Consider the following 11,887-nt stretch of genomic DNA (forward strand, 5'->3'; position numbering starts at 1 on the left):
TAATATTTATCAGGACAAAGTGTGCTTTGACTTCAGTCTGTTGCGGGGTAATTTTTGTTCTACAACTTACACCAGCAGCTTGTCACCATTTGTGGTGAAGGAGATGCTGTTTTGAAGCAGTCAGTGTTATGGGGCTTTTACCTTACATCAGCATGACTAATGTCAAGCTTCTTTCCCCTCATCCATGGTTGCCTGAGTTGTTTTGATTTTATTTTTTGTCACTTTTGTCTTTGTTGGCGTTGATTAGCTGGTTGAGGATGCTAAAGACACTGTTTTGTGTGTCTAGTGCTTTTTGTTTGTCTTATTTTTCCTGAGATTAGCTATCTGAACTGGTTAACTAGAGGCTCTAAGACATGCCAGTAGTAGCATTTTAATGTGTACTTTTTAATTGTTTTCTTTTAAGCCTGGCTTTTTTAAAGCAATAGGTCTTGTGTGATCACACTATTTCTCTATCTCCCGTTTAATGGCTTTGGAAGACTCCTAGCCAATTTCATTCAAACCTTCTGAAAGAATAGAGTCTGAAAGGTTCACTAGTATTTTGAAGCTTTCCAGACAAAAGATACACCAACTCATGTTCCTAAAAAGGGAAAGTCTTGAACTATTTGTTTCATTTATCATGCCAATATTGAATCTTGGATTGAATATCTTGAAATATTGAATTGTGGTGATAGGATAAAGTCACAGTGAAAACCTGGGCCATGTTGTGTTGGAATAACTGCAGTAAATTCCCATACTGAGATAGCAGAAGTCACAAATTTAGGCAGAAATGAGATGTGGAATCACACTATTCCTTTATTTTGTAGTTTGGGGTGGAATTCAGAGGTGGCTAGGTGTTCATAAATATAAGTATAGGTTGGTAGATACTCCATTTGGAGAAGGAAAATACGGTAACACTTATGATCTTGCCATCAGCGTATTCATGTTGTCTAACATGCATTTCATCCTGAAGAGGTATGTTGTGTTCTGACAAACTCGATGCTGTGAAGCAGCTAAAGACAACTTCTTTGAAGGTACTGGATCCTGATACATCTCGAATCATAGAATTTTAGGGATTGGAAACAACCTTACAAATCATCTAGTCTCAACCCGCCCTGCCATGGGCAGGGACACTTCCCCACCAGACCAGGTTGCTCAAAGCTTCATCCAACCTGGCTTTGAACACTGCCAGGGTTGGGGCAATTGTATCCTCTCTGGGCAACCTGTGCCAGTGTCTTACCACCCTCACAGAGTGTCAAAACACATCATCTAGTTTCAGTAAATGCTCTCCAAGTCAGGGTCTTGCATTTTCTGTTCTCTGGAAATATCCCTGAACTTAAACTCGACTGATAGCTTATTAATGCTGGAATTCTAGGAAGGCTCATGGAATAAGTGTGTCTGAGAGATTAATGGACTTGTATGGGAAAGAGACTGAATTTTAAAAAAGAAATCCATAATGCCAGTCATGATACTGGTTTGTTCATATGTGCTTCTAAAAGTAGCTTAGTTTTCAACAACTAGAAGCCTCACGTGCACGTTTTCTTTCAAAGGAAGTGGAAGTAAAAGGAAATGAAAGGAAAATTGTGACTCCCATAAAGCCTTAAAGTTTCTCTGGGTAGGGAAGTGAGAACCATTGGAGTATGGAGAATTTTTTTGTTTGTTTATTTTTTCTCCTCTCCATAGTACTAGTATTGCTTTTACTGATGAAATACACAGAGCAAATGAGCCCTGAGCTTGTGGCAAAGGGAAAATGGATTTTTAGAGACTAAAAATGTCTTGTTTCTGACATAGAGATTTTTATTTTGAGCAAAGTGGCTTTTCAGTTTGGTTATGTAGTGCTCACCCATGACTTCACACTGAGGCTTTTTTCATATGTTACAACTAATTAGACCTTCGCCAGGACCCAGGAAGCGTCAGTCTGCTCCCTGCAGTGATTGCAGAGGTCACAGTAATCGTGCAAGTGCAGCGGTCAGAGGCCCTCACCGTCCGTCCTCTCGAAACCCCAGTGATAAAGGGAAGGCAGTCCGCAGCCGGGAAAAAAGGGATCAGCAAAGTAAAGGAAAAGAGGAAAAGGTAAGCTTGCAAATAACTTCTTGGAGTTGAGAAACTCAGTCTTGCTTTCCTCATATTGAGTGCATTATGAAATGAGATGCCTATCTTCTGTTCGAGTCGGCATGCTGACTCGAATCTCACCTTGTAAGGTCTTTGCTTTGTGGGCAGTGTTGGTTATGGATTAATTAAAAACAAACAAATGCTCATATGGAAGATGAGATCTGGTAAATATGTCTGAAGGGAGGTTGTCAAGATGACGGAGCCCAGGATCTTCTTGGTGGTGCCAAGTGATCGGACAAGAGGCAACAGGTTGCCCGGAGAGGTTGTGGATTCTCCCTCACTGGATATATTCAAGAACCATCTGGACACAGTTCTGTGCCATATGCTCTAGGGTGGCCCTGCTTGAGCAGGGAGGTTGGACCAGATGAGCCACTGTGGTCCCTTCCAGCCTTACCCATTCTATAAGTCTGTGATTCTGTGGGTCATTTACTGCAGCTTGGAGACAGTTGGTTAAACTTATACCACTGAATTTCTGAAACTGAGCCTGATGGAGCTCATGCAAATGGGATGTCCTTGTGGGTTAATTGTGCTTAGTACATTTTAGACTGAGATTGACTCACCTCTTCCAAAGCGTTTTGAGATGTATTTAATCCTAAAGCGAGAAATTTACTGTTTTGTTTTGTTGGTTGTTTTTTTTTTGTTGTGGTGGTGGAGGGTTGTTTTTTTTGTGGGGGTTATTTTTTATGGGTTTTTGTTGTTTTTTTTAGATCAGATGTTAACTTTATGCTCTCTTCAGTTTAAAACAAACAAAACCCTAACATACTTCATGAGAGAGAATGACCTGTGATCTGTTCTTTGCAACCAGAGTGCTTAAATTTTTGCTTTGTGCTCTGGTCTCCATAAATTTAGCTGATGACCAGAGTAAGAGATGATACTAAAGACACTAGATGCATAGTTTTCCAGGGTCTAAATAAATCAAATAACCAATAGTTTGTTAGTTTCAGCAGCCTTATATTGTGGCAAGTTGTCATGGCCTGTGGAGGTAATATAATCTACAAGGGTGGAATTGTGTAGCTATGTTAGCAACTGTTTTTATTAGGAACTGAATTAGAGTGTCTTTGATAATTCTCTCTCAGGATATGCACACATAGAGAAAGGATAGGTCTTCTTTTGTTTGTTTTTACAGTAGTTCTGTCATCACCAGTGCTTGCTGTTAAGTGTATAAAAACCAGGGTATGTCAAGTGCATTCTATTTCCTTTCAGTTGCACAGTCTTTACTGTTTGAGCCCTTTCAGCTGTGTTAGCTTCTTTGCGTGGCTGCACCGCAGAGCTGTTTGTCTGCTGTTCATGCCCATGCTTCTGTATCAGTCAATTAGCTCTTTCTTTACTTCTGTGGTCGTGCTGCAGATAACCTTTGCTCATTCTACATATGGAAATCATACTTAATTTTTTTGGCCCACATAATATGCCATATTTGTGACACTTGGAGGATTTGAGATACACTAGCTCAGTGTGACACTTTGATCCAGTCTCACATATAATTCCTCTACCGAGCTACTGTCTCAGTTTTTGATTTCTCTGGGAGAAGAGGCAAAAAGTTATACTGAGGTAGGTGTGTGCGGTTTTGATTACCTACTAAAGCAAAGAAACTGCATCAGTACAATATACTGGCTTTGGGGAGAAAGAAGTGGAACCAGAACAGTGCAGAAATCTGGGCACAACACACAGATCCTGCAATGCAGCAAGAATGTGGATGCTTCATAATTTTGGTGGTGGTTTATGTTGCTGGCTTCTAGAAATATGATGCTGTTGTAGACTTGTTATAAAAATCCATTAGTTGTGTAACCATTGTTGTGTATTTCTGTTTTTACATCCTTTGTGTAGAATAAACCCACATCTGAGATTTCAGAGTCTGAATCAAAGAAATTTGACAGTACTGGATATGATAAAGACTTAGTAGAAGCTTTGGAAAGAGATATAATTTCTCAGAATCCCAACATTCGATGGTAAGTTTGATTACTCCTGTTAGTCTTTGAGCTGTTGTTTCTATTTCCTTTTATACAATAGGGCAAGAATGAGGTAATGCATCATCTGCTTATATAGAACCTACAGGTTTTCTTTACTGCCTTCTAAATAGGCAACTAAACTTCCTCTGTAGTTGAATACTTTTAGAGACTTTTTGTTTCTGTGCATAGATTCATAGAATAGTTTCAGTTGGACAGGACCTTTAAAGATCAGCTAACCCAGTCCCCTGCCATGGGCAGGGACATCTCTCCCTAGATCAGATAGCCTAAAGCCCTGTCCATCCTGACCGTACAAAGCTTCTCAAACTTTTCTAAGAGTCCTAAAATCAGTTTTTGAGATACTTTTTTGCAATGCAGAAGTTTCTAGTGTCTGTCAGTGTCTCTTCATTTGAAAAGCTGATTTGCTACCCAGGGGCATATCAAGATAAAAAAACCTATGAACAACGAAGTTATGTCAATATGGGAAACCTCTTGCTGGACATCATGTGGCCACAAGTATAAAATATAACCCTGTGCCAGTACCTCTACATAAATGCATTAAATATTAAACCTTATACAAAGGCTGTTTTGTGTTCCAAATGTTTCCAAGCTTAGTTGGTTTTGTGGGGATTAAATGTGTAAAAATCTTCTGGCAAATAAAGTAGACTTTACAAAACCCTGAGCAGTCCCCCAAAAAAACTTTGTGTGCATGCAACTGTCATGTATTTTAGTTTAATATGTCAATATATGTTTCAGTTTTTATATTGAATCTGAAATGACAACTTCAGATTGGAAAGTAATTCTCCACATAGATATGTTTTGAAACCAAAATATTACTTGGGCACATGCTGATAAGAGGAATGCCCTGAGAGTTACCCTCGGGAAAATAAGACCAGCCTCTAAGGTATCTAAGAATTAATACACTTGTAACTCTGAAAAAGAATTCTAAAAATTTCATTTAATCCCACTCCATTTACTAGCCTTCAGCAAGTCACTTTCTTAACAATGAAAGGCTGTATGTAAGTTTTAGGATAGCTAGCCTCTCAGCAAAACAAGAAAGCATAATCTGTAGCTGGCATAAGTTTAACCAGCTTGCTCTATTTTGCTTAGCTTTCTGTGAATAACAACAGTGATGGTCTAGTGAAATAGTTCATGTCGGGTTTTTTTTTTCTTTTTTTTTTGCTTTGGCACCCAGCTGGAGTCTATTAGACACATGTCAACTGCAGTTGTTATAGGCTTTTGCCTATAATGTAAATAATGCAGGAAAATGAGCTGGATTTATGTGAGAGCCAAAACGTAACAATACGTTGAATTGTGTATTTGTTTGAGCTGTGGACTGATTCTTTTGCAGCCTGTCTGAATCTGTCAAACAACTTTCTCTTTCTTGTCAGGGATGACATTGCTGATTTAGTAGAAGCCAAAAAGCTGCTTAAGGAAGCTGTAGTTTTACCGATGTGGATGCCAGAGTTTTTTAAGGGAATTAGAAGACCATGGAAGGTATGAAAAAATATGATCCTGTGATCTTAAGTAGGATTCTGAGATTGGGTCTCGGCAGAACAAGAAATTTCAAATGTTTCCTATAAATTCTTTCCACTTTTGTGGTAAATAGTACCAGCAAAATAATGATACATGCACTGTCTTCAGCTGCATTGTTGCAAGTAACCAATAGTTATTAATTCCTTACCTTTGAATAACTTTTCAAGTGAAAGTTTGCATCTAGTATTTTACTGTTACATTTTTAAATAAACTGTGAAATTGTGTTTTGGTTCTTGTCCTAGAAAGGGTTCTTTTTCATTTTTGTAGGGTGTGCTGATGGTTGGTCCTCCTGGTACTGGAAAGACCCTTCTGGCAAAAGCTGTAGCTACTGAATGCAAGACTACTTTTTTCAATGTTTCTTCCTCCACACTTACCTCAAAATACAGAGGAGAATCCGAGAAACTTGTTCGTCTACTGTTCGAAATGGTGATTGAACTTTCTGAATGTGAACAGTGAGATAATGAAGTAGAATCACTTCTGGAATAGTGAAATCTTGCCAAGGTTTCAAACTCAAACAGCTCTTCAAGCTTCAAATATTTTAGGCCTTTCTGATTTGGCCATGTACATTTCAAGATTATTCCTAAATAGTTTATTAAAAGCAGAAAAATAGCTTGCCCTTTATTTTCAAGGTTAGCTTGCTGCATGAGAGAGAGCTCACTATAAGCTGATGAGTGTTGCAGAACATACTTGGATGTAAACTAGAGATGGAATTAATTGTAGTCTGGTGGGTTTTTTTGTTGTGAGTGGGTTTTTGTGTGTGTTTAACATAAGTGGACTACCAAACTAGTTGGCTTCAGAGCATGTAACACTTGAGATTCACTCAGAAAATGTCTTGTTTTGTTTTCATGTGTTACCAGGGTTGCATGCAGTGTTTGCTAGGGTGCCAGTACTAAGGGGGACAGCAGAGTTGCAATTACAGTAGTCAGAAAAGTCAGGAAATAAAAGATCTTTTTACATCGTAGTTTGAGAGGCATGATACCAACTCATTTAATGTGATCAATCAAAACTGCAGGTACACCATGGACAACATCTCAGCTGCTGTAAGACAATAGCTTTTATTATCCCAGATCCTTGTCTTTGGCCTGTCTTGTTTTCAAACAGGTTAGAGTTACTTTGCAGTTGACCTGTCTCTTGGACAGGTCATGGTGTCCCAGCTTAACATTCATCCTAGCGCTACTGAAATCTTACACACGCATTCTGTGGTGATTTTCACAGTCATAAATGGTATTCATAGTGTGGAAAACTGGCTTTAGCTTATTAATTGTTTGTTTATTGCTCTAATAGTTACAGACTTTGACCAAAGCTGTTCTGCTCAAATGCTCCTAGTGAATGCACAGCTGCTCTATAGCTCTGCAGTGGTCCAGGAGAGGGAAGGTTAGGGATTGTCTGATACTTAGTAGCTGATTGATTGGGGTAAATATGTCATTGCTCAGCTCTGAATATGCTGCTTTTTCTTAAATGGAAGTAGACTGTTTTTCAGCTTCTGCTTTGCCCTTTTCTTCCTTTAGGCTCGATTTTATGCCCCGACAACTATATTTATCGATGAGATTGACTCTATTTGTAGTCGCAGGGGAACTTCGGAGGAGCATGAAGCCAGCAGACGTGTGAAGGCAGAACTGCTAGTTCAAATGGATGGTAAATAACCTGAGCACTGGGAACTGCTGGGCTGGAGGAAACTTGAGGGACAGAAATCCCCAAAACGTTCGAAACTTCATTCTTCAATTTTTTTGAAAGCCTTACATAAAATTGGGGTAAAAAGCTACTATTCTAACCATTGACGTGGACAGAAAAACTATTTGTCTTTTAGCCTCTGTGCAATGACCTTATATTACTGACCCAGAATAATGAAGGTGCAGTGGAAAATACAAAATTTCAACTAGCATAAGCGAAATGTATTAATTTGTTCTCTCAGTCTTCACCAAGTAAAAAGTGGTTCAAAAGAACTGTTGCCTGTTCCAATTTAAACTTCAAAGGCAGTCATTACTCTTAACTTGTTTGTGATCTCTTTAGAGAAAAAGATATTAATAAAAAGTGAAGGCAATTTTTTATAGAAGTGCTTGGAAGAGTTTTCCTTTTAAAACTCTGAGTGCATTTCCAGCTATTTGGTTAATATTTCACAAATCTTCACAGAGTTTGAAAGTAGGTAACACAATGTGAAGTTGCTGTAGAGGCATCCTTTTTATACTGTGGTGAGCAGAGAGGAAAGGAGCAAGTGAGAAGTACTAACTGTGGACTACTTTGTGATAGAATTCCATGAGTCACAAGATTTGTATATTTATTTCTCGTTCTCTGATGTTTATACCATTTTTGTTTGACTTTAAATAGCAGCAGAGCTGTAGTACTGTTCTCATAACTCACGTATGTACATAATCTGATTTTATCAGTAACAACTCTTTGAATCCTTTTACTTGAGTGTTCCTAAATGGTGTTTTGTATGCAGATTTTCAGGCAGACTAGTTACAATAGCTATCCCACAGTCCAATCCTGTGGTTATAAGCAAAAACAGTAAATGCAAAAAGTAGCAAGTTTATTTGCAGCAGATTCATAGTGTTTAGAAACTGAGGTGTTCTCTCTGTCTCTGAGAAGTTGTGATTTAGTCTACCAAATTTAAACATTCACTTTAGTGCTTTGTAAGAATCCATCTGTGTATATGAAACCTTTGGCCTGAATTCAGAAAAGAAACTTTGTAGGGAAGTAATGCAGTTTTTGTGTGGCTGTAGGTGAATGCTGTTGGTGGGGTGGGGGGTGAGCTGTTTTTGATTGGTGATGGTTTTGGGGAGTTCTGTTGTTTTTCCTCACGTGCTATTACAAGATGGTGATGTGAAAATTGAAACACTCTCACAGAGTGTTTCAATACAAACAACTCTGCTGTTCTAGCCACGATAGAGAGGAACTTCCTGATCTGGGCAGTGGCCTGTGCCTAGTTAAACCAAGTTTTCCTTTAATGTTTGTAGGCTGTCATAGAGATGAAAAAGTGAAGTCTGTTGCACTAGGTGATTCCCTTGTGCTTGGACTCAGTAAAGAGGACTAGAGTAGCTGCTTTAACATTATAGAATTGTGAATATTGTTCTCTCTATACATGAAATTTCACAAAACTTATGTATATTTTACTTCCTGTTTTGTCCATTTTAGGTGTTGGAGGGGCCACTGAAAATGATGATCCTTCCAAGATGGTCATGGTTCTTGCTGCTACTAATTTTCCTTGGGATATTGATGAAGCCCTAAGACGGAGACTAGAAAAGAGAATTTACATTCCTTTACCGTCAGGTAGGGGGAATTGGGGAGAGGAGTAGTTAAAAAGACTAAAACCTGAACTTTATCAATATTCCTTTAGTTTAAAAACTAGTTGATGCATGTATGCCAATTCACTTATGAATTCAGGACCAAGTTAAATCTAAACATGAACATTTACCTTTGTAGCAAATAGTGTCCTTTTCTCATTCTTCCCTTTTATCCCTCTTCAATTGATATTTGTCTTCAGAAAGCAAATTGCATAGTCTCAATTTTCTTTTCTTTGATTAGCAAGAGGTAGAGAGGAACTCCTAAAAATAAATCTGCGAGAGCTGGAACTGGCTGACGATGTTGACCTTTCAAATATAGCTGAGAAGATGGAGGGTTACTCAGGTGCAGACATCACCAACGTATGCAGGTAGGTTAACATTGCATCATTTGTGTTACTACTGCTGCAAACCCTGAGAGAACTGCTTGTGAGGTAACGAATTTACATTATTAAAGCTTTTGGATACAAAAATGGACTGTAACTTGACTTTCATGTATGGCTAAAGGGTGAAATACTGCATTAATATCTCCACTTGAAGAGCAGGTGCAACAGAGTAATCTGTGATTGAGGTAAAATTCCATGTTCTTTCATGTAGACTAAAGTCCTTGCACGAGGAATATCCACAGGATGGTAAACTTTAACTTGTAGGGTTGCAGTCATTTTGCTGGGGTTATATGATTTCTGCAGAAATCCATGTGCAAAGGCAATAGTGGCAGAGACCAGAATAACTAGACTAACAACATGGAATGTTCTTCCGTCATGACCTGGAAAAGGTACAGACTTGTGTGACAGTACAGGTGCTGAGTACTCAGCACATTGGCTTTAGTGATGAGGCTGACAAGTTTTCTGCTACCTCCTGCATTTCCCCTTCTCCTCTGCACTGTTTGCATACAATCATTTGTGAGCCTATTCTCTAACCTAGATTCCTGAAACAATTGACTGAAATTACCTTCTAACCCTTCCCCCATATTTGCTTTCAAAAGCTGAAAAGGGAAGGGAAGGACTGACCTATTAAGAGACACTAGTATCAGTCATCTGGTTTACAGCAAATACTTGAACTGGCACAGTTGCAGCAAGTGCGAAGTGTGGAGTTGGGAATAAGGGACAGAGAACTGAAACTTCTTACAGATGCTGTTGTCATCTGATAAGTACCTGTGTAGTGACGTTTTCAGGCTTTGGAGGTAGCACTGAAGTGTGGCAGGGCAAGGCTTGAGCTCCTGCTTGTGCCAGCCCAGCTCTTGTGGGGCTGTACTTTGAACAGGGTGTGAGAACTGTTCTGGATTAAAAACACCACCTCATTACTTCCTCAAATGCAGATCCATTTCTTGCCTAGATTCCTAATACAGCGCTGCAAGTGGGTGTCAGCACACCTGAGAGGACCTCAGGTGCCGCAGGGATGAATGCAGTAGCCTGTACCAAAACTGCCACCAAAGACTCTGTCAGCAGAGTTGCTTAAGGCTCTCTTGGAGTTTTGTTTGGAGCCTCAGTACAGTTTCCTGAACTAACCTTGCGCAGTGTCTGGGAAAAGAATGGTATGTTAGTTGCTCCGAATCTGTGTTGTGCAGATTTGTTTCATTTGTAGGTCTGTGAGATTAACTTGTGGTGTTCTTTTGATCAGTCTTGGTGTTAGTTGTGCCCAGAAAGGAGTTTGTGCTCATAGATTTATGTTATATAAAAGAGTGTATTTGGTCTGCAATTTTGTGAATTTTTGCTGCAGTTTGTCTTTTCTGGTCTGTTCAGTGTTTGTTGTTTGTAATTAATTCTATACTGGATATCAATACACTTGTTTAAAAGTCAGAATATTTGTAATGTTCTTCAGTCAGTTTTGTATGTGTATATATATATGCACACGGTGTCACTTTTTATTTTTTAACTGTTGTCTATTTGTATAAATACTATTTAAAAAACAACAAAACAAAAGCAAACAAGCAAAAACCCCCCACAAATAAACATTTGAGTCTTTTATTTGTGGCAGTCTTCTAAGAGGTGACTGAGGTGGCACCAAGCAGAAATCCAGGTAAACTTGGGTTTGTATGTGCATGATTTGAAATGACTAAGAAAGTACTCACATTAGCCTGTATATTTGCACTTGTCCGTGGTGTCAGAAGAAACAGCTTTTGGACAATTGTTTCATTTACACTGAGACAAAAAGACATATGGCTGATTTAAAAGTGCTTTTGTATGGTTCAGACTCTGTATATAAACATAGTCCAGTTCAAACCTGTAGACTATGACAGTCCTTGCTAGTGACACAAGTAAAACTAAAGAAAAAGTGGTCCAAGAACTCTGACTGAAATTACTCTGCTACTTTAAAGAATTTGAGGTGAAGGCTGAAGTTTGCTGAGCCAGAGTGAAAACCAGCCAGAGGTTGCAGGGCAGTTCCTAACAGTCAGCATATAACCATGGGAAAGGAAAGTAAAACCTCATTTAAAAATGACATCCAGGAAATACAAAATGCATCTACATTGCATGTTAGATGTGAGTATGAGCTGGCTTTGAATCAGTGTTTTGAGGGGACTGTGAAGGTTGAAAGGTCTTTGGAATGGAACTGGGCCCTGCTGCATCTTTCAGTGGGGGTGGCTGCTTCTTTTTTTGAATAGAGCTCAGGTGCTTCTCCAGGCACCAAGAGTTATGTTGGAATGACAGTCGATAAAATGACTTTCCAGAGGGAAGTGGTGGCAGCTGCACTTCAATTTTGTGAGTGTGTTGAGGTACCATGGGCTTTTTAGTTTGGTTGGTTGGGTTCTTTTTGCTGGGGGGTTTTGGTTTGTTTAGGTTTGGTATTTTTAAACTGCTGTCTGGAAGCAAGTTAGATGCATGGGATACTCCCCCACCCTGTTGTGTAACAAATGATGATGTTATAACAGCAAAGAATGGTGATATTTGGCTAAGATGGAGCTCAATAAAGCAACTTTTTTTGGTGGCTCTGAAATTCTGTTCTGTATTGTGCATTTTAATTTGTTAATTAGTAAACTCATTAAGTCTGTCAGCTATGGTTTCCTTCAGGGGGATTTCCTTCAGGGGTCAGTGCTGGGGCCAA

At 39.0% G+C, this 11,887-nt stretch overlaps 1 protein-coding gene across 1 annotated transcript in view; it reads left to right on the forward strand.

The window, feature by feature from the left end:
* KATNA1 (katanin p60 (ATPase containing) subunit A 1) overlaps positions 1-9,220 on the forward strand; it is a 10,271-nt gene extending 1,051 nt beyond the window's left edge. The window contains exons 3-9 of the mRNA XM_009075510.1: positions 1,862-2,049; positions 3,913-4,034; positions 5,423-5,528; positions 5,835-5,993; positions 7,076-7,202; positions 8,700-8,834; positions 9,090-9,220. Coding sequence (XP_009073758.1) covers positions 1,862-2,049; positions 3,913-4,034; positions 5,423-5,528; positions 5,835-5,993; positions 7,076-7,202; positions 8,700-8,834; positions 9,090-9,220 — 968 coding nt within the window. The remainder of the gene's footprint in view (positions 1-1,861; positions 2,050-3,912; positions 4,035-5,422; positions 5,529-5,834; positions 5,994-7,075; positions 7,203-8,699; positions 8,835-9,089) is intronic.
* Positions 9,221-11,887: the final 2,667 nt, after the last annotated feature.

This window comes from Acanthisitta chloris, unplaced genomic scaffold, assembly GCF_000695815.1.
Source record: "Acanthisitta chloris isolate BGI_N310 unplaced genomic scaffold, ASM69581v1 scaffold37475, whole genome shotgun sequence".
NCBI classification, from domain to species: domain Eukaryota; kingdom Metazoa; phylum Chordata; class Aves; order Passeriformes; family Acanthisittidae; genus Acanthisitta; species Acanthisitta chloris.